The 21,051-nt window shown below is 51.0% G+C and overlaps 10 protein-coding genes across 10 annotated transcripts; 3 read left to right on the plus strand and 7 right to left on the minus strand.

The window, feature by feature from the left end:
• Positions 1-487: 487 nt before the first annotated feature.
• On the plus strand, positions 488-2,653 carry TGAM01_v203739 (dynein intermediate chain, cytosolic; the record flags this gene model as incomplete). The annotated part of the gene is made up of 2 exons (XM_024549270.1): positions 488-622; positions 680-2,653. The coding sequence occupies 2 exons, from the start codon at positions 488-490 to the stop codon at positions 2,651-2,653; spliced, it is 2,109 nt and encodes a 702-aa protein (XP_024405975.1).
• A 640-nt stretch (positions 2,654-3,293) lies between these two features.
• On the minus strand, positions 3,294-4,407 carry TGAM01_v203740 (hypothetical protein; the record flags this gene model as incomplete). Its single annotated transcript, XM_024549271.1, has 2 exons — positions 3,294-3,659; positions 3,715-4,407. The coding sequence occupies 2 exons, from the start codon at positions 4,405-4,407 to the stop codon at positions 3,294-3,296; spliced, it is 1,059 nt and encodes a 352-aa protein (XP_024405976.1).
• A 724-nt stretch (positions 4,408-5,131) lies between these two features.
• TGAM01_v203741 (hypothetical protein) lies at positions 5,132-5,824 on the minus strand (the record flags this gene model as incomplete). Its single annotated transcript, XM_018803942.1, has 1 exon — positions 5,132-5,824. The coding sequence occupies one exon, from the start codon at positions 5,822-5,824 to the stop codon at positions 5,132-5,134; it is 693 nt and encodes a 230-aa protein (XP_018662993.1).
• A 585-nt stretch (positions 5,825-6,409) lies between these two features.
• TGAM01_v203742 (hypothetical protein) lies at positions 6,410-8,337 on the minus strand (the record flags this gene model as incomplete). The annotated part of the gene is made up of 3 exons (XM_024549272.1): positions 6,410-7,601; positions 7,691-8,108; positions 8,172-8,337. The coding sequence occupies 3 exons, from the start codon at positions 8,335-8,337 to the stop codon at positions 6,410-6,412; spliced, it is 1,776 nt and encodes a 591-aa protein (XP_024405977.1).
• Positions 8,338-8,760: 423 nt separating this feature from the next.
• Positions 8,761-9,852, minus strand: TGAM01_v203743 (peroxisomal multifunctional enzyme; the record flags this gene model as incomplete). Its single annotated transcript, XM_018803940.1, has 3 exons — positions 8,761-9,521; positions 9,606-9,654; positions 9,733-9,852. 3 exons carry the CDS (start codon positions 9,850-9,852, stop codon positions 8,761-8,763), a joined length of 930 nt encoding a protein of 309 aa, XP_018662991.1.
• Positions 9,853-10,421: 569 nt separating this feature from the next.
• On the plus strand, positions 10,422-10,589 carry TGAM01_v203744 (hypothetical protein; the record flags this gene model as incomplete). Its single annotated transcript, XM_024549273.1, has 1 exon — positions 10,422-10,589. One exon carries the CDS (start codon positions 10,422-10,424, stop codon positions 10,587-10,589), a length of 168 nt encoding a protein of 55 aa, XP_024405978.1.
• Positions 10,590-10,837: 248 nt separating this feature from the next.
• Positions 10,838-12,145, minus strand: TGAM01_v203745 (hypothetical protein; the record flags this gene model as incomplete). The annotated part of the gene is made up of 1 exon (XM_018803939.1): positions 10,838-12,145. One exon carries the CDS (start codon positions 12,143-12,145, stop codon positions 10,838-10,840), a length of 1,308 nt encoding a protein of 435 aa, XP_018662990.1.
• Positions 12,146-13,396: 1,251 nt separating this feature from the next.
• On the plus strand, positions 13,397-13,707 carry TGAM01_v203746 (hypothetical protein; the record flags this gene model as incomplete). The annotated part of the gene is made up of 2 exons (XM_024549274.1): positions 13,397-13,509; positions 13,689-13,707. 2 exons carry the CDS (start codon positions 13,397-13,399, stop codon positions 13,705-13,707), a joined length of 132 nt encoding a protein of 43 aa, XP_024405979.1.
• Positions 13,708-13,942: 235 nt separating this feature from the next.
• TGAM01_v203747 (1-phosphatidylinositol phosphodiesterase) lies at positions 13,943-15,403 on the minus strand (the record flags this gene model as incomplete). The annotated part of the gene is made up of 1 exon (XM_018803938.1): positions 13,943-15,403. One exon carries the CDS (start codon positions 15,401-15,403, stop codon positions 13,943-13,945), a length of 1,461 nt encoding a protein of 486 aa, XP_018662989.1.
• A 1,685-nt stretch (positions 15,404-17,088) lies between these two features.
• TGAM01_v203748 (hypothetical protein) lies at positions 17,089-17,754 on the minus strand (the record flags this gene model as incomplete). Its single annotated transcript, XM_018803937.1, has 1 exon — positions 17,089-17,754. The coding sequence occupies one exon, from the start codon at positions 17,752-17,754 to the stop codon at positions 17,089-17,091; it is 666 nt and encodes a 221-aa protein (XP_018662988.1).
• Between the last annotated feature and the right edge of the window lie 3,297 nt (positions 17,755-21,051).

The raw sequence follows: 21,051 nt of genomic DNA on the forward strand, positions 1-21,051 counted from the left end.
GTGGCTCGAGGGAATTGTTGCGTCGGCTGAGACAAAGATTTGAAAAATGTCCTCGGGAAAAGTCGCAGTTTTTCCAGCCCCGGAATGCCGCTGCTACAGGCGTGGCTCTAGCCTCTGGGCCTGCGAATGTCACGTGCTGGCCGCAATCCAGCTGCAACGCGATAAGCTCTGAACGGCACATTGGCGATACAGGCACTACGATTTAGTCCCAGTGCCATTAATATTACGGTGTACGGAGTATCGATAGACAAAACGAGAGTGGGTGGATGGCTCGCAATATCTTTGTTTAAATACTTTTAATCGCTTCGCTCGCTCTTTTCCTTCTGCAAGCCCTTTTCTTTTCGAACCCCGCCCTCCTAGATCGTGGCCTGGGCCTGTTGTCATACCCCCCCGTGGCGCCGTGGCTTGACCTCCCTCTTCTCCTTTCGCATCTCGCCTCGCCCCTTATATCTGGTGCGTCCCGCAATGGGACTGTGGGACAATCGCGATGCAGCAACGACGAGATGAGATTCTTGCCAAGAAGGCGAAGCTCGCAGAGCTTAAGCGCCAGAGGGAGCTTCGGGCCTCTCAGAACCAAACCCAGGCGGTATACACCCGCACTGGTATGAGCTCTCCTAACGAGGTTTGTTCTTCCCTGGCCTAAAGCCTGCTTCTTATCCGTTAATCGCCTGTTGCATAGCAGCTAGTATCACCGACGCCAGGACGAGCAGACAGTCGCCGCGAGATCGAGTCCCTCATTGACAGCTTAGTTGGCAGTAGTAGGCCCAGCTCAATTGGGACAGGACCCCCTGGCTCACCAGCGCCTCGTGGGAGCAGGCCGAATAGTGTTCTTAGTGGCGGCGAAATCAGCAATGTGACCTCGGAATGGACGACTTCCATGGCTGGGCAAGGCGGGCAGACTACCCCAGGCCCTACACCTGTGGCGCTGAACCTGACTACTGTTCCCTTGACAACCGTATATGAATGTCCGCCCTCTCCTGTGAAAGAGGTCTATTCATACAGCAAAGGTGTACAGACCACAGATGAATGGACACTCCCTGATAGGACAAGAGACGAGTCGATAGCCTCCGATACAGACGATTTCATGGGACCGACTTCAACGCCCAACAAGAGGCTGAGCAGGAAAGAACGGGACCGAGAGGAGGAGCTGCGTGAAAAGATTAGACTGGAAGTGGAAGAAGAGCTGCGAGCGGCCAAAGAGCTTTTGGGCGAGGGTGCTGCAGGGACACAACCCTTTTCAACAACCAACTATCCAATCAGAGAGCTTACTGCCGAAGAACTCGAGGCTGTTACTCACTCAGACGAATTTGCGGATTTTCTGGAGCAGTCGACCAAAGTGATTGAGAGAGCCCTAGATCAAGAGACATATGATATTCTTACAGACTATGCCCTGCATGGCCAAGACCTCGAGGACAAGGATGAAGAGAGTGGTAATACGGGAGGTAAAGGAGGGCATAGAGTCAAGGAGGTGACACAATTCTACGATGATCGTTGGTCTAAAAAGCGAATGATTAGCGGGATTGATTTCTCTCCCAAGTTCAACGAGCTGGTGCTCGCTTCCTACACCAAAAACCCGACAGCACCTCACGAGCCGGATGGGCTTGTCCAGGTGTGGAATATTCATATGCATAACCGACCAGAATACGTCTTTACCGCACAGTCGGACATTCTCACAGCAAAATTCTCGCCATATCACCCAAACCTCATCGTTGGTGGTTCGTACAGTGGCCAGGTTCTGTTGTGGGATACTCGAGCAAAGTCTGCGCCGGTCCAGAAGACCCCGTTGACTGGCTACGGTCACGCACACCCGATCTACTCTGTTGATATTGTGGGCACACAAAACGCCAACAACATTATTTCCTGCTCTACAGATGGGGTCGTTTGCGGCTGGAGCATGGATGTATTTGCACAGCCGCAAGAGCTGCTCGAGCTGAAGAATCCCAGCCAGGCTAAAGTGGCTGTTGAGGATGTCAGCCCTACATGCCTTTCGTTCCCTCAAACTGACCCGACATTCTTCCTCGTAGGAAGCGAAGAGGGAACTATTTTCCCTTGCCACAGATACGACCGTGCCGGCGCCAAGGCCGGTGTTGACAAGAAGATTAGCTACAAGGGACACATGGCGCCTGTCATGTCTGTTGACTTCCATCCCGCCCGAGGCCCTGTGGATCTCGGCGATTTGGCCATCTCGTCGTCTCTTGATTGGAGTGTGAAGCTTTGGAAGGTTCGTGCTCCTGCGGCCACTTCGACTATTGGTGGTGCCGTATCGCCACTGCTTGATTTTGTTCGCGAGGACGTTGTCTACGATGCCAAATGGTCACCCGTGAAACCCAGCGTCTTTGCCCTGGTAGATGGAGCTGGCTGGTTGGAGTTCTGGGACATCGCAATTGATACGGAAGAGCCGGTGTCGAGAATAACGCCGAGCAGCCGGCAAGACGGCAGGACGATGCTGTCCAAGAGCTTGAACAAGGTGGCCTGGGAACCCAATGACGGCAAACGCATTGCAACCGGTGGCATTGACGGCTCTCTGACAGTCTTTGAGGTGGCTAGCGGTCTGGGCGGCAAAGAAGGACTCAAGAATGAGGAATGGGCAAATGTCAAGAAGCTGGTCAACAGGGTGGAGGCCGTGGGCATGAATGGCGCGATGATTGTCTAGCATCTTTGTTTTTCTTTGGTTTACGGGCGTGCATGGCACATTAATCTTTTTTTCCTTACGATCCTTGGTCTGTGTAATGATTGATGAAGGTGAGATGATAATGTATACCCCTAGAAATGTGCGAGACAGAAGAGGCGTTGGAGACAATAAATTGCCGGTTTGACGTGTATTTCTGCATGCTTTGATGTGGTTATGTAAGACTCGGAGAAGTGATGGACGGATTCAGGAACAAACCCACTTTCTTAGCGCCGTGGGTCTCCGTCGAGGAAGATATTTTAGCACGACGTGATGCCTTTTCTTTTCTCACCCAGATGCTCTTCTTTTTGCCACGCGGCATTTGGATGAATGCCATGTGCGCGTAATAAGCGCAATAAGGGAGCTATGATGTCTGTCTGGTAAGTTTAATTTAATGACAATTCAACACCTATCTTTCGTAACACTTATCATGATGTATTCATTTCGATGAATTCTGCAATGCTCAAGGCCATCTTGGTTTCTTAAACTGAGTTGGTCGACTGTGGACAATTTCACCCCTGATTTTTTCAAATTCATAATACATTAATCTTCATATGTATACAAATAAACTGTGCTACTGCTAACAAATGCATGGCTTAGAAGACTTGCCAACAGGGACACTACTCTAGGTGTTCCTCGGCGCGCCATCAGGGTACCGCTCACCGGCAACATCGAATGACTCGATGATGTCGTTGATCTTCTTCATGTCCTCCTCCGTCAACTTGACCACCCTCGAATTCTCCTCCACTCGTGCCGCGGTTGTTGCGCCGGGGATGGGGATGATGGTAGGCAGGCCCGGGCGGTTGCTCTGGCTGTGAACCCAGCCGACGGCGAGCTGGGCTGGGGTGCAGCCCTTTTCCTTGGCGAGGGTCTCGACCTGGTTGACGAGCTTGAGGTTGTGCTCGAAGGCGGCCTTTTGGAAGCGCGGGAAGGTGGCTATGTAGCCGAATTGCTGGAGGTCTGAGACTTCCTTGAATCGACCGGTGAGGATCTATCATCTGGGTATTAGCTAGTGAATGCATGCGTTGATGGGGCCTTGGACTTACTCCTCGTCCGATGGGAGAATATGCGGTGATGGGGATGCCGTGCTGGGCACACGCGGCAGCAACGCCGTTCTTAAGGATATCTGGCGTGAAGATGCTCAGCTCCACCTCCACGGTACCAATCTTTGCAATCTTTGCCGCCTCGTTGATCGTATCGGCGCTGCATTCCGAAAGCGCAATGGCGCCTAGCTTGCCTGTGTCGATGTACTCCTTCTGAATAACACCAAAAGTCACCTCCAGGGGCGTGCTGGGGTCTCTCCGCGAGCAGCTGAAGAGGTCGAGCTTCTTGGTACCGCCGAGCTGGCTGATGATGTTGTCGAGAGATCGTCGAACGTTTTCAGGGCTTCCGTCGGGCTTGAGTGTCTTGAGGTCCACGCCGCCCTTGATGATGAGGGTGACTTTGTCGGCGTCCTCGGGGTATTTTGTGAAGTAGGCCTTGAGCAGAGTCATGGAGTTGTATTCGGGCGGGCCGTAGAACTCTGCGCCGTTCCAGAGCGTCATGCCGTTGTTGAGGGCGGTTTTCAGAGCTGCAATGGCTTGGTCCAATGGCGGAGGCTCAGGGCGCCAGGTGAAGCCTATCAGAGAAGAAGTGTCAGTAAAGTTGTTGTTGCGTAGATTGTAGGCGTTGAAAGTATTAGACTTACCCATGAGGCCGTAGCCAATGGGGCCGACACTCTTATTGATAACTGTGGCCATTTTTGAGTTGGTGTGTAAAGTGAATGCTGTACTTGAAAAAAGTGGTTTGAATGGTAAAGAATTCTTTTGAAGCTATTGCTTGAATTACTATGTTGATGCACAAAATTTTCTCATGATTTTGAAGATGGCTTGAATTACTATGTTGATGCACAAAATTTTCTCATGATTTTGAAGATCTTCAGCTCTCTATTTATCTATTCAATCGCACCACTGTTTCTTTTCGCGATTCGGAAATCAATGGCGTTAAGATGGTGCGTAGAGGCGTTTCCCGTTTAGGCAATCGGCTTTATGTCTCCCAAAGATGCATTTATTCCGAGCCAGCATTTCCAGCAGCGTGGCGCTCCAGAAATCCGATCAGCACTAAACTCTACTCTAAATTCTTGACAGAAAGCCGCTACGGGGTTGTTTATCTCCAGTACAAGGGAAACCCGAATTTGCAGATTGGCGATCCGATCCGAAGGGTTTAGGCCAGGGCAGGCGATCTCGCGATTCCGAGAGCCGTGTTTGGGTCTTTGAGCTGAGTTATCTCCATTGCCGATTGACTGGTGAATGCCCATTTTCCAACATTTGGCCAATCGACTTGATTTTTGATTAATATGGAGTTTCACAAACGCTGTCGCTATTCCGGCGGGATTAACCCTCGTCTCGCCTTTCGGATATGGAGTCTGTAAGTCAATTGCTTGTTGAACTATACGTGACTACCTAGCAGCACTGGAACTCTCCATTACACAAGATTGAGAGCAAACTCCGAAAATGTCACAGCAATCTTATCCCGCGCATGTCCCGCGCCCGACTCCTCCGTCGGCTTCGCGCCGTAAATGCCAACCTCAACCTCCTTCGCCAGTCCCTGATCATCATCCTCGTTAAACGCCCAAGTCACCTGTCTCAGCGCCCGCCTCGTCTGTCCCCCATTCTCAAGCACATACACCCACGCATCCGTATCCTGCCTCTCCACCAAGATAGTAGCCTCCGCGTTCGTCGTCGTCTGCTTCTCCGTGATGGGGCTCAGACTCCAGTCGGACAGAATATCCGTTGCCACGACGCCCAGCGCGGGAGCCCCGTCGTTGAACTCGATGCCGGCTTTGATGAAGCGCGTGGCGTTGGGGTTTTCGCGGTTGGGAAAGGCAAGCACGATGCCGCCCTGGTCGTAGAGCGTCTTCCAGGGTGCGGTGACGGTGACTTGGACGCTGGAGAAGCGCGCGGTGGCGATGGTGGTGTAGAGGTAGGGCGCTGTGAAGTTGTTCTTGTGCGTGGCTGGGCGCCAGACGTCGGTGTCGGGGGGCACTTGGATGGTGATGGAGTGGCCAATGGGGGAGACGGGCTGGACGCCGGGGTTGTTGAGCCAGTGCCATTGGAGGCTTGTGGCTGAGACGGAGGCTGCGAGAAGGCAGCTTGCGATGGTGGTTGTGAAGAGCATCTTGGATTGCTTGTTGTACGATGAGATGGAGTGTCTACAAAACTCAATTGCTATTTAGGTTGTATGCTCATATATATATATATATACATGCCTTTTGATCCATTCGTCCTAATATGGGTAGTTGTGCCTTCTACCATAGATCAATGTAACATTGTCATTGCAGTCTTCGCCTAGATGCCCTCTCCTCTTCTCACAATATGCTCTCCGGCTCTCTTTGCCGAGACCTGCAAGTCCGCAATCAAGGTAACAAACGGAGTTCCCCTTCCGTGCGGGGAGATCGATGGGTGGACACCTGCAAATAAGCATATATCTTGCCTTGGGGCCTGCTCGGGGAATGTCGCTCCAAGCAGCTCTCTTGCGCCTTACGCTTTGTGTGCTGTTTATTATTGCTCCGATCCGACTCTGGTACGCCAAAGAAGATGATGATTGCCGTCACGAAGCTGAAGGATTTGTCCGCCCATGGAAATTTTGCTCCAATGACATTGTGCCAATAGCCTTTGGACCGGCACTTGTAAGACGGATGAAAACGATTTCTAATTTGCTGCCCATTCTCCATAGAATTATATCCACTGTATAGCTCCGTCGCTATGCTTCTACTCTGATTTTTACTCTTGACCCGTCAACACAATATCCCAGCTGCTTCGGACCATCCGTGAGCTCAACCTCTCTCTTCACCCATCGTCCTGTCTGATCATCTTCACCGCTTGCTGCCGGTTTGTCCGCATCCATCTCCGCCTCCATCTCCGCCTTCATCTCCGCTTCTACCATAATCTCATCTTCACCGTCGCTGCCATCATCGTCATCGTCCTTTTCGTCAAATCCGGCCACGGGATCCCATTCACCCGTCTCCCAGATCAGCCGCAGCTTGAGCGGTGCCAGGCCGTATAACTTCCCCACAATGCCTTTGACGGCGTAAATATCAAAAGATTTGGGGATCCTGGTGATCCTCGTCTTCTTTCCCTCATCTGAAACTCCTTCGTAGTGGAATTCGGTCGTAATGAGACGGGCCTCGAGGAAGTTTGGGTTGATCTCCTCGCGACGAATCACATCGGGCTCACCATGCGCTTCACACAGTTCTTTATACCGTGGATGCAAGGCCTTGATTGAATCTTCTGCAGCTTCGGGGACGGTGGCAAGCTGTTTTGCAATACGTGATAGGTAGAACGTCTCGGCGTTGGTGCGATCTGTGGCAATGATTTGTGTAAAATTGAGAATCTTGAGCTGTGCAATGCGAGCGACGGTGAACATGAATGACTCGTCAGAAGACTGTGCGTTAGAGTCGGCATCTTTGGAGTAGTAGATGGGGTTGTGGCTGATACGAAGGCCCGTCATACCAGGGAAGACAGCCGGGAGCTTGTCAATAAACTCCCAGCTATCTACCTTGTTATATGATAGATCGACGTGCTGCACGGAAGGAGGAAACAGGACATCGGTAGCGTCAGGGGAAGAGGTTATCGCTGATATGTTGTTTCCCTTGAGCTGTAGATGGCGAAGAGATTTCAAACTTGTCAGGCTGGCGATATCTGACAAGCTTGTGAAATCGTTGTATTCCAGATTGACAGCTGTTAGTGTTGATGGCAGGCTAGCATGGCTCAGAAGGGGGAGACTCGATAATTGGTTCGAGCCTACGAGGAGAGTCGCCAAAGAAGGACATTTGCTGGCCACTAGACATAATTCTTCCCAGCTCATCAACGTCTCTCCTAGCTGCAGCTCCGTCACACCGCCAAAGACAGACTCTGCGCCTTTGAGGGCATCATCTGTGAGAATATCGAGAAACCTATTTCCGCTATTGCAGAGAAAAGAGGAAGAGAGGAGCCCAAGTCAGCATAATTGAAGGTCATCCATGCAGTAATGAGATCAACTTACTTGATGCACAGCTTCTGCAGTTCCTTCAAGTCTCTGCATATCTCGACCACGGGCCCAAGGCGCTCAAACAGATTCCTACTCAAATCCAGTTCCGCAACCTTGGGTGACGTCTCAGCAATGCTTGCAGCAAGCCCCTCATCATTCAAGTCGTCGTCACTTCTCGCCATGGCAACCTTCTGGCCGTCGAGCACCACCATCTTCAGCTCCTTGAGGCGCGACTGTCTCCGCCAGATCTTATCAAAACCCATCTCCTGGGCGACTTTGCCACCAACGATGAACTCGACCTTTGACTTGCCCTGCACCGCGCCCGGCGCATCCACGACGTACCTCTCATTGAGGGCGGCGAGGAAGCTCAGGGGGGCATCAGCCGGACGGGTTGGCCGAACGAATGACGCCGCAGTGGGCGACTTTGACAGGCCTGTATTTGGTATCGAGTCAGCTAATGAAACCATCAGATCACATAGTATGAGTGGTGAGCTACATGTGAAGTATCGGGTGCCCTTGTGAGAGCCGTCGTGTTTGCCTCGCGCGGCATCATCCCACTCGACGCCTAACCAGCTGCCCGCCGTGCCAGCAACTTCACCGACGTAGCGGACGGTGCACGGCGCGCCATCGTAGGATATTCGCTGGCCGATGTGGTGGCTCATTTTGAGTGTATGAATAGATTATTTGAAAGAGAATAGCGGTCATAAAGATTGAGGCAGAGGCATGTCCGGCCGATCTGTGAGCTTTGAGACTGGAGGCGTGGTGGGATATATAGGTGAAGAAAAAGTACTGTACGCAGTAGAGAGACCGTCGCTGTGTCAGGCAGCAGAATTTACCCTGACGCAGGCAGCGATTTATCGACCTCCTGCATCTGCAATTTGAGGCAGCGATCATTTAAATATTTTTGATCAGTTTCTATTAATCACATTTTTATTTCTTATTGATTGGCCAATTAACAAATTGATTCAATTTTGAGTTTTCATTCCCGTAGGCTACATGCAAGCATTGTCAATACACCATCGCTGTTAGAGACCCATCGCGGGGCCCCCTAAAATCAGTCATCAAAATAGCACATTATTATACATTTACAGCTTTCCCTTGACATCTCCCACAACCTTGATGAGAGCACGACCATTGCTCAGACACACCTTTCCTCCCTCAACGGCAACCACAAATCGAATCTCCTCAAAGTCGTCCTTCTTCTCGCCTGTTCTCCATACCTTGATCACAAGCTTGTCACCAGGCAGGACGGGGCTGGCGAATCGGGCCTGGAACTCCTTGATGTTGGCAGGATCGCTGCCGCCAACGGCCTTGAGGATATCATGGGCAGCAGAGTTCCACGAGTACAGGCCGTGCATGATGGCGCCGGGGAATCCCATCTTGACGCCGGGCTCGGGGGTCGCGTGCAGAGGGTTGTAATCACCGTTTAGACGGTACAGGTGCGCCGCCTCCTTGGTGATGGGGTGCTCCAGAACCCAGTCGGGGTTCTTGTCCCTGGGAGGAGGGAAGTTCTCCGAGGCAGGGCCCTTGGGACCGCCCCAGTTGCCCTGTGCGACATAGAAGGCGCTGCCAAAGAGGCGGGTGTAGACTTCGTTGGTGTTTGCGTCGACGAGGTCCAGCTGGGTGTCGACGACGGAGCCGGGCCGGCCCTTGTCGTAGACGCCGAGGACCTTTTGGCGGATCTCGAACTTGTGGCCTGCGGAGCTGACGGGCAGGGGCTTGAGGAATTCAATCTTTCGCTGGCCGTCGACGACGCGGCGGGAGTCGAACTCGGGCACGTTGGGGATCTTGGTCTTCTTGTTGGCGGCGTAGAAGTCAATCACTTCCTGTGTATCGCCCTTGAAAGCTGTTTGCGTTTCATTTTGTCAGCTGATTGCGCAATCCATGGCGTTCGGCGATGCAAGAATAACTCGCCGACAGCGACACTTACGTAGGATGACGGGGTAGGTAGGAAAGGCGGCAAAGTTAGGGTGAAGTTCCTATTGATGGACTGTCAATTCTCAATTGCTCCCTTGGATACAGCAAATCGCAAGCTTTCCAGATCTGCAACTACTCACGTAAAGGAAGTGAAGCTCATCGGCGGTGGCTCCAATGGAGTTGGCGAAGAGCAGGAGGTCGCGCTTCAGCCAAGAAACTGACTGAGCAGGGTACTCGAAGCCAACACCGGGTCCAGACATTGTGATGTGTGATGAGGATACGTTTTTTTTTTACAAGAAGAAACTGAAGCTACGCAGATGCAAATGCAGGGGAGAAAAACTGCAGAAGCTCGTAAGATTTATATCGACGAATGTCTTAGTAACAGCATGGATGATTCGCGCCCTCGGAGGATGAGCTCGGCCACGCAGAGGCTCCAAGCCGAGGTTACGCTTGTGGGGAAAAGCTGCAGCCGGGAGGCATCATCGGCAGCCGAGCAACCCCGCGAATTGATTTCCAAACTGCGCTAAACGTTGGGGATGATCTGACGAGGCTCGAGATCTCTACGGAAACTTTAATTGATCTAGAAGCTGGAACACGAGACAAGTAGCACCACTAATCCTGTTCATGAGATGGAGATGTATGCATGCGTGGTTTGCGTGGAGCTGAGCATGTGCCTCTTTGCCAATTAAATCAGCCGATAGTCTTATCGATAAGAGATAAGATAAGCCACAACAGTATCCGTACACCTATGCGGAATAATGCAGGCCCCAATTGTGCTGCAACCAAAGATATCAGATTTGCCCAGTCACATCCTGCCTCCAATAGAATCATGGAACCGGCCTCAGTCATCAGCTGCGATCTCTGCTGCGCTTACATGTTCTCCTTTGGTTTTTTCCTGCAGGACATTTCGACCAATACCAACCTCTTAAAAGGTCCACCATATCCCTCTGGTCCCAGTACAGGTGGCTCGAAAAGCAAGATAGCCAGCTCAGCTTAACTCGATGAGAGGATGTCAGCTTCTGCTGCAATATCAGATCTACAACAGTCACGATTGCATTTGAGCATCATAAGCAGGTAAGAAACACAAAAGGAATTCCATTCTTTGGAGTAAGTATGCTAATCAAATGACTAAAAAGTAGTAATAATACAAAGAAGATGACTAAAAGAGCGTGGATGTTCCAATATCATAACCTCATGTGCTTTTTTGCAATCGTTTGTTGCAATATGCGGAGAATTGCACTCGCATCAACCCAGTCTGCCCTTGGCCTTGTCGCATTCTTCGAGAAATTTATAGATGCCTTCTAGGCCCTCATACTCTTCAGATTGCTGAACCGACTTATTCGTGGGCGACATACTTTCATATCCGTCTGTTTCCGAAGACCAGGGGCTTTCTGAGCGCTCATACACAAACGCTTCTTGAACAAAAGACTCATCGCCCAAAGAGGATATATCATCCAGTTCGTATCCTTCCAAGGATCGCTCTGATCCTCCAGGAGATGTCAACGCTTTCTCAATGTCGGGTGCAAAAGGAAACCTGAGCGCAGTTTTGACGTCATAAGAGCTTTCAAACCCAGTTTCTTGACCGACAATGCCTCTCTGGATACCAATGTCATCGCAGAGTCTTTCGACTGTTTCAACGTCAACCCCTGGGAATCGAACTCGCAGCAAGTTGCCCGCCTCCATACATATTGGCAAATCGCCCAAAGCTGCAAGCCGCCCGAGATCGGCATAAATGGCTGTCAAGTCTTTCAGGGCTCGGCCAAAATCCGCGGATAGGACGTCAAGGAATCCCTCGGTGTTGAGGCTTGGGATAGCAGCCTCAGCCTGGAAGCCGGAGGTGGCAGATGCCTGGACAACGGCGGCAGCAAGAGGGCTCATGGCAGTGATGGTTGGGCTCAGCTGAAAGTCGACATAGGCGCCGGGAGCAAACTTGGGGATGGCAGCCAGCTTACGCATAGCCTCCTCCTCAACCATAGAGACGGCTCGGTATTGAGCTTCGCCTCGCGGTCCTGCTCCATCATATCGGATTCTCTGTCCGGAAAGGAAGAAGGCTCGCATCGCCTGCGAAACATTCTGCACAACCTGAGCAGGAGCTGTGGGGGTATGTGAGAAATAGCGAGCACTTCCACCGAGACTATAGCCACCAGCCGTTCGTGGCATGGCACCACCGGTCAGGTTGGGCCGCAGAGTGCTCGCAAATGGGGCACGGCCGGAGAATTGAGCGACTCGGCGGGAGGTATTGGAGCTCGGGAGCTTGGATCGATCATATCGAGGAGCACTCTCAGAGCTGAGGTATCGTCGGGCAGCCTTGCTTGCACCTTTGGCTGAGGTGCCGGAAAAGTATCTGGCGCCGAGTTTTCCTTGTTTAAGGACTGATGTTGGGTGGATGGATCTACCGCTTCTGGCGGCTACCGGGACTGGTTGAAGTGCCTGATTCTGTAGGGGCTTCGCCGCGCTGGCCAGCTTCTCTCGAACCACCGCTGTGGTCCGAGACACGGCGGCTCGGAGGAGACGCAGGGCCACTGGAGCCCATATCGTCCCCGCGGACGCCATGTTGAGTTTTTGTCAATTGCACTTTCACCAAAAGTTGGTTGAAAGAAGTTGAAACATCTCCTAGGAAGAGGGAGGTGACGGACTTATACAAGTCCGTCACAAGCATTTGCCACGCAATCGTGGGGCGCTGATGCGCTGGCAGGCTGGCTGCTGGCGGCACTCGCCACAAATGAGATCTGCTGCGCCACTGTGGGGGCTACCCTCCACTAACTCATATTTGGCCTAGCGCGGGCTGGTTAAGCTCCTACTTTTCTTCGGCTCGAGAAATTTTCTGGACAACTTCTTTTTCTTTTTTTTTCTCAGCAAACACAACCTCCAGAGCTCTGCTTCGGAGCTGCAAGTGCGCACCCAAGCACGAGCTCTGGTGGTTGGCCTCTTTCAAGGTAAGCTATTCTATACTCCCTTTCTTTGTGCCTTACATGATGCCTTTATTTTCATGAACAATCCAATTCATACCAAACCATGGTGACTTTGTAATTTTTTACAATTACCTGATCGAGCTTTGGATCACCTCTTTCTCAGGCTTTTGTCTATTGGCGAGCTCTGCTAACGCAACCCAGAGGTTTAGAAGCAGGGCTAATACCCCGTTTGATCCACCCACAACCGTTTCTATTTACAAAACAAAAGGTTAGTGGTTTTTTTTTTTCAATGCAGCTGTATTTCTGTGTGATGAACATTTGACACCTCAGGGATTCCTCATTCTTAATATACGATGTGGATAACGTGTTTTATAAGTTTCAGCCTTGTCTGATCAGAATTTTCACAAATCTTTTGTTGTTGGCTCTCGTTATCAAAGCTAGTCTTGCTAACTCAGACTTTCAACAGGTACTTTTACTCTCTTCCTCCAGCCTACCTGTCCACATGATGAAAAATTGAACGAACGGGCGGACATATCGAGCCTTGCTCCCTTTCATCCTAGAAAGCGAGGACGTACAAATCCTTGTGGTGGAAGGGGGTGAGAACTCAGGATGAGATTTCGTCACCTGATCGTGGTTCAATGGCATCGGCTCTTTGTTTCAAGCTGGAGATGAGTCTGTCAGCTAACTCGTACAACAATAGGTACATATTATACAAAGCTTTTTATCCACTTGCTGTATTTCTGTGATGAAATGTTATTTTTTTGTATTCACACTGTCTGACTTCCGCAATGCCTTCGGGCGTTGTTGGCGGATATGAACAAACTTACACCCTCTGATGGTAAGTCGTGTCGACGCATTGGGCTGATGTAGCATGTAACTGACCAGTGGATAGATGAATCATGTTTCTGTCTTTGTATGCTTGATGTGTCTGTTGATACAGGGGCTGACATATGACAAAGTAGTTGGTCAGATAAACGCGTTGTATCAACACCAGCTGACGAGACGGTACGTTATTCCTACTTTTCTCTCTGCACACCACCAACATGATGACTATTCCATATTATCTACATTGTCCGAGTTCCACGTGACGAAAAAAGTTTCACCTTGGAGAACTGATCTGGTTCTTATTCCACATCGCTTTTTGATGAGAAATGAGAGAGCCGTGGCTAACTTGGCTGCTTTAGATACCATTATGAATTATGATGCTACGTTTCACAGCATGAGCTAGCCATAGATCCTCAAGCGAGTTGTCTTTCTGTAGTAGTTGTACTACGTATTCTTGATAATATTAATCTATTATTGCATTCACTTTATCCAACTAGTGCCGGTTAATTCCCTTCTCCATGTGTTATGTTTCCCTTGTAAATAAACGCCGTGTAATCCACCTCCATCTGGTATATAACCCTTTAATCCATCATTCATCATCTTCATATAGTCCTCAAGACACCTGCAGCTTGGCATTCCACCCAACAATACATCTAATTAAATCCCAATCGCCATTTGCTCCCACCCAGTCCGTAACAACAATGCCAGTGCTCGCCGCACCAACCTTGAGCTGCTTAGGCCCCTTGCCATCCTCGCCGTGGCGGATGCAAAGATATTCGGTAATGGCAGGGTTCACCTTTGCGGCAATTCTCTCTGGCCAGCACGTGGCGTTGAAGAAGTTGCTGCCGCTTAGGAAGTTGATGAAAATGGGGAGCTTAGCAGCAGCAGCAGCATCTGCGTTTTCATCATGTTCCGCTAGGCTAGGGACGTGAAACTCTCGCTCGGCGGCGCGCTCCAGCTGGCCTCTGCTGTAGTCGATCTTCTTCTCGATGTTCTGGCTCTCAGTGACTTCGTAAAAGTCCTGCACGCGAATCTGGCCTCCGTCACAGGTGCCGTCTTCGCAGTTATCCGGCCAGTTCTGTCCGTCTATGCCATACCCTCTGCCATCCCAGGACGTCTTTGCCACCTCGTCATCTAATGCGAACCTGCGCACAACAATGATGCGGCCCCTAGCAGCACCGAGCGTCGGGATCACAGGCTCTGTCCACCAGCGTTCCGGCCGCTTGTCGACGTAACTGGACTTTAAGTAGCGACTGAGGTGCTGGTCGGTGCCGCGGCCGGCGCCCTCGCGCTTGAGGCTCATGAAGATGGCCTCGCTGGGATTGGCCTCGAGGAAGCGGTAGATGTCGTCCAGCATGTCCCCAAAGTACTTTGTACTGGCGAGGCTAACGGGGAAGACGGAGTGGACAAGCGTGAGGGTATCGTTGTCCGGGTTGACGGAGACGCGGATGTCGAGGAAGCGAACGCCGTTTTGGAGCTGCTCTGTGACGCCGACGGATTGGCAGCGCACGGAGGGGAGGGCAGTGTGGCAGGTAGGGGAGTTGTGCGTGCCGGGGATGGAGAGGAAGGGCAGCGGCCAGGCATCGTCCAGCTGCTTCATCCAGGCATGGAGCTTTGCGGAGGAGAAGATGGAGAGAAAGGCGCCGTTGGGGATGTACACGACGGTGAGGTCAAGCTCTTCTTCGTTGTCATCATCGCCGTCATCACTAGCAATGCGCTTCATAACGGCAGACTTGCGTGACGGGCTCGGCACATCCGTCTCGTAGCGCCGGTGACCGGCCCGGAAGGTCAGCCGGAGAATCTCGCGGCCGGCGACATCGGCAGCGCGGACATCGGTCTGGACGGTCCGGAAGGGGTCCAGATGGATGGAGACGTCGCGGTTGTCGTGCGGCTCATGGTCGGCGCGGGGCAGCAGCTTGTGGGCGGAGAAGTCGGTGGCGTTGATGAAGCTGGTGAAGCGGCCGGTGACGTTGGAGACGAGGTTGCCGGTGCGGATCTTTTCGCCCTGGAGGCGCTGGATGGAGACGAGCTCGAGGGGGGTGATTGTGAGGTTGCGGATGGTAAGGTCGGCCATCGCGAGTTGAGATGAGTCAGATTGCAGTTGGGGACAGGGGAGGGGGTGAAGTGAGTGAGATGATTACAAAAATAGAGTGAGATGAGGAGAGATGGACAGGGCTGATTTTGGTTTGCGATTGGAATGAGAGAAGGGTTGAAAACATAATCATGCATGGATCTCAGTGAGGGACGAGGGAGGTGGTTGCAGGGAGCCAAGGCCGTAAGCTGGTGGGGCAGCTCACAGACGTCATGATAACCTACAACATAGAAAAGAACCAATGAGATATGATATTGAAAGACAAGACACGACGTTTTTGCAAAATTGATGCATTATATGATATATAATAGCTGTATTGAAGAACAATCGCCAAGACACGGGAATGAAAGCCCATCTAACAAACTACTAGTCATGAGAAAACAACACCATCTGGAAGTTAACAAAGTAGCGTCGGCGTTTAAAAAGCGTGGCTCAGCGGCATGATCCAAGCGGACATGGCAACTCCCGAAATTTAGAACGCAGAGCTTATCCAAGAGAGGAAAAAGAGATTAAAGGGATGTGGCGGGATATGCCTCCTACTGGCTCTTCTCATGCGAAGTGCTAGAGCCAACAACATGACATGACAGCAATTGTCGTTTAAACGGGCAAGGAGGGGAGCTTAGACTACACTCTTCTAGGTCAAAGAAACGAGGACCGAACCCGTTGGCTTGCTCGTGCGAGAAATCCAGCTTCTTTGACAAAAAGGAATATTGAAGTTATGGTTATTAATCTTGATTACTCCGTATTACGCGCCTCACTCGTTTCGGGGCAGTAAGAGGCCTGATCCTGGGCAGCTGAAAGAAGGGGAATGCGAATGGTATGCGGAGTCTCAAGGGGTGACATCCAACCGCAGCTGAATCGAATCAGGCGGTGGCGGTGACCGTCCAAGACGATATATCACCCCCCGTTGTAGAATGTTATGCGAGGTTTTCACGTTTTTTTTTTTTTGGGAGGACCAACCGCAGCGATGATGTGCTTTTATGGGCTTTTCTTGGTCGTGATCACCGGGTCTGGCTTTTCAGCTGTGCCTTTGTCGGAGAGCCAACCGCGGCGATAATGTGCGTTTATGGTCCTTGGTCACCGGGTCTGGCTTTCAACTCTCTTTGTTCCATGCATGTGATGCGTATGTAGGTGCGAACCAACTTCGTTGACGTTGCCCTGCATTGTGCTATGAGACAGTATGAGAGATAGGAGGCAATTCATGCACATATAATGGACGTGCTTTATAACTCGTAAAAGTAATAGTAAACAGTGCACACAGTGACAGCGATAGGAATGTTGATTATTGTATACATGTATTCAGCTACATCTAGTCATGTAACAGATCTGTCTCGCTCCATTCCGAAGTCGAGGTCTGTTCTCGCCTCCCGCCATAGCCGCTGACAATATCGTCCGCCCCTTTCTTGCCATTGAACCAACATTCATGTCATAACAGTATGTAAATAGAAATAGAATATAGAATAAAATATGCAAGGCGTTCTGCCTTTGGGTATATGAGATTCCGGTGATGCCTGAAACGCCAAGAGCCAGACGCAAGTAAACGCAGCAAAAATAGAGAGCTCAAGAGTGCAATGATGCTTTTTAGTTGTCGTAAAAGAAATAAAGGAAGTAATGCTCAATGATGAGAAATGTATGACGCTTGATGAGGAGATGTGTCCAGGTAGTATTCAGGGAGAATTGTTGTTGCTGCTGCTGTTACTGCTGTTACTGCTGCTGCTATTGGTTTCTCTGCGTCGCTTTGTTGGTTGGGCGAATGCATCGTCGCTCTCATCATCGTCTGCTGACCTCTTGCGTCTCGTGCTACGCATGCGAAGGACCTGGTTTACTACCTCCTCGTTGCCCACAATGTTCCCCGAGCCCTCCACCGTGATGCCAGCGTCGACCTCAATCTTGACAGGTCGAGGCCTGCCGTCTTCGTCAATCATGGGAATCCCGCATTGACCGGAGCTGTTCTCCTGGATAGCCTGGACAACAGCCTTGGCTATAGCGTTGGCGTGGCTGGCTGGCGTGTCGTTGAGGCAGACGAGGTTGTTGTTGCTAGAGATGTGGACCGATGTGTTAATCCGAAGACTAATCGCAGAGAAGCCCTCTTCGTCGTCCACGTCGTCTTCTTCGGGAGACATGACGTCCAGTACGCTGTCAGCGATGGATGAGCGGCCCATGATGAAGGATTCTCGCATCTGTCGTCGTAGCAGGGCCAATGCCGGCGCTGTCTGAGGAGGAGTGTATGCGGGAGGAGGCGAGATGAGAGTGGGAGTGTCGTCCTTGGGGATCATGTCGATGTGGCTCCTCATGGAAGAGCCCAAGGCTGTTGATGGGGATGAGGTAGTCATGACGGAGTATAGTGTATGTTGTAAAAGATTTGAAGGAGTTGTGTAGAGGGTAGAAGTAACTCTTATAATTTGGATGGACTAGTCCTCGATAGAATTGGATGACAAGAAAAGTGGGAGTGAATCGCTGATATACTTTAAATCGAGCTGTGAATCCAAGTACACCCAAGCCTCAAAGACGGTCCGATAAGCCTCGTCAAATCGAGACAGCAGTCTATATGTTGCCGTGGATGGATGAAAAAGAGCGTCTCGGTCAATTTGGAAAATCCTGCTCAAATCGCCCACAGTGCTCGGTTGAAGAAGATCCAGCCCTCTCTCTGTATGTATCCGAGATGGAGGGTCGGCCGATGGCGTGTGAGAGGGTGTAAATGGACGGCTAGAGTGCGGGCGTGGCGTAGCGAATAAAATGAAGAAGAAAAAGCCAACAACCAAAAGGAAGGGTAGGGTGGTACAAATATTAATGAAATTATGCCAGATACCTTTGCACAGGACAAAATGTCGTCAGTGACGATGAAGCTTCCAAAACAATTACGGCAATGATAGCGAAGCATGCAACAGCCCCCTTGCTGATGCGGACCGAGAAGACTGATATATACCTTTTGTTAAAAACAACCCTGGCCTCTTCGTCTCGGCTGTCTCTCTTATTAGCCTCTCTTCCTAATCCAGCCCCCCACATACATTTTGATTCCCGTCATGACATGGAAAAAGACCCAGAGATGGAATTTCCCGTTGACCTGAGTTCCCTTTGCCGACTTGGGCCCAAGCCAGGCCAAGCCCCGTCAGCAAGCATTCACCTGAATTGAAGGCCGTTGATTTTCTGGATCGAGTCCTCCCCTGCCGAAAGAACCGTGCGAGTCAAAAAGGCACCCCCCTTTGGGTTTTCGATCCACAAGCGCGGGCTCCATTTGGCTAATAAAGCAACGCCTTGATTCACGTCTCCACGCATGTCCCTCGCTCTCTTTTGACTCAACTAGTATAAACGTACCCTTGCGGCTGCTGCCTCTTTTTTTTTCCTTTTTTGATTACTTGTGGCCCCACGATCAGCTAGAGACTTTGAGGCGCACTACTGCTGCAGTCTTTCCCCCCCTCCATGGCTGTTCTCGGCCCTGCTGGGGTTTGCTAGATTGACAGACGGCACATTGCATGCCATACGCCAACTTGACTTTAATGAAATGAACAAAGAAAAAGAAAGGAAGAGCCCATCAAAAGTAACAGAATGTAAGAGTAGACAATTACCTAGAATGCGTTAGGACCTAAAAACGGGTAGTCCTTTAGCCTCACGCCCTGCTACCAGTCCCAACACGCAGATGCCGCATAGCGCACCCAGACTCATGGGACACGCGGAAAGCCATTCCATTCACACGCCCTCCCCCTTTGAGCTTGTCCGAAAGCCATGTTTGAGAGGGGGGTGTGATCTGCGGAGCTTGCAGTAGGCACAGGCTGGACATGGCAGCTATTGATGCCACATCATGCCTCCCGTGGGTGCCTCGTACGTGGTATAACCAATCTGGCTAGATACTTCACCTACAGTCTACCTATTTGCTTACCTACTTGTACGGCTTTTAAATCTGTCTATTGAGTGGGCTGGCTGAGCTACTGCTAGCTCTCTTTCTGCTGTAGAGAGTTAGGATTGTCCTGCGAAAGACAGCAGATCTACCTACCAGATCTGCAGTTTTAGGTGTACTTTTATTTCCTTGTATACGAGTCAGGTTGGCCTTGCTACTGTTGTGCCTTCACGTATGTATTGTCAGCGGATAGTGCCCGAAACGGTTGGCAGTTTACAGACCCGAGACAACAGCAGCATCGTGAGCGCAGAGCGTGGGCCATTGTCATTGGCCAGATCGTATGATCAAGCTCCTCCAGACATAGTCAACGGGATCCTACTGCGACGTTTCAGTTGAAGAGCCAGCTCTGCATGTACGACCTCCTCCCTTGCAGCAGGATCACAAGGATTTTTCAGCCTCTGGGACCTCTGTGAGGGGTCAGATGCCGTGCTCCCATGGCTGGAATGCCAGCGTTGAGCTAGCGGATGCGCAAGTTATCGGGTGTGTGTCCTCCGTACAAGCAATACTGTATCATTACCATGCTGCAATTTGATCGTGTGTGTGTGCTCATCACAATAGGCAACTGCTCGTACCAAAAACATTGCCGGCAGCGAATATGATTCGAGTACGGAGCATCCTCCGGGTGCCCGCATCGCATCAGCGTGGGCATCGGCCAACTGACCCCCCAGCAGAGCCGCCTTGTGCTGCAGTTCGCCGTCCAGGAGCCTATTGTCTGCGTATTGTGGCTGCTCCCTTCCGCGACGCAAATACCGTCCCTGTAGAGTTGATGAGAAAAGTTTGCCGCGCACGAAAGATGCTGCCGGTATCAGGATAGCACAGAACAGGAACGCCATGAAAAGAGCCGAACAACTAAGGGAGGGGTGCATCGTCGTCTTAGTCGGCGCTTGGCTTGGTATTGTCTGTTGCTATTGTTGTTCTGTATTGACCAACCAAAGCGGTTTAGCGCCCGCGGTCCGGGGTCCGGCCTAAGCGGGGCCTCTCGCCGAAGTGGGCGATCTCTTGCTTTCCCTTTTTTTACACGTGCAGTATTTTGTATTATTTTCCCTGTTACTCTTGCTCTTTGTGCGGCTGAATGGAAAGAAAAGGGAGGAACGGGAAGGGCTGAGCAGGAGCTACCCAGGGAAATGAAGGAACTAGGAACCGGCGGTGGTGACGTGTTTCTCGTCGTAGCAGGAGCGAATCACAGAGTTTGCAGCAGCAGGAAGCTATCGCCCAGAACGGAGTGCAGATTAGGAATGTCTTTACGAAGTATAGAATGCGATGCGCTGCCGCTCACGACTGTACTGGCGGTACCCGCGAAATACTAATCAGGACAACTGGATTACAGCCAAGATGTGAGTACATCGCCGAGTACTCTGTCTTGTAACAACAAAGCAAATGATCTTATTTCCAGATACTTTTGCGTGTCTTCTTGCTCAGCCTGGTCTGCAGTTCTGGTCCATCCGCCTGTCGTATCAATTTCCTCTTCTTGCATTACATGGAATTGATCCCTTTCAAAGGTCTCTATTCTAGCCTCTCTGCTATAAACCAAATAAGCAATAGATCCTACAGACAGACATGCATCTCACACCCCCCTCCTCTGTCTTTTTCCTCTGAATCTTGTAGCCGCTTCAGTATCGGCACTGCCAAGCTTCTGTTCCTTGCTGTTTCCGCATCGAGAATTTCGATTTGATGGAGAACCGTCGTCAAGGATGATGCCATTGCGATCAAGACAGGAAATCTCCTGGAACCATCA

The sequence above is a fragment of the Trichoderma gamsii genome (assembly GCF_001481775.2).
Source record: "Trichoderma gamsii strain T6085 chromosome Unknown Scaffold_10.2, whole genome shotgun sequence".
Lineage (NCBI taxonomy): Eukaryota > Fungi > Ascomycota > Sordariomycetes > Hypocreales > Hypocreaceae > Trichoderma > Trichoderma gamsii.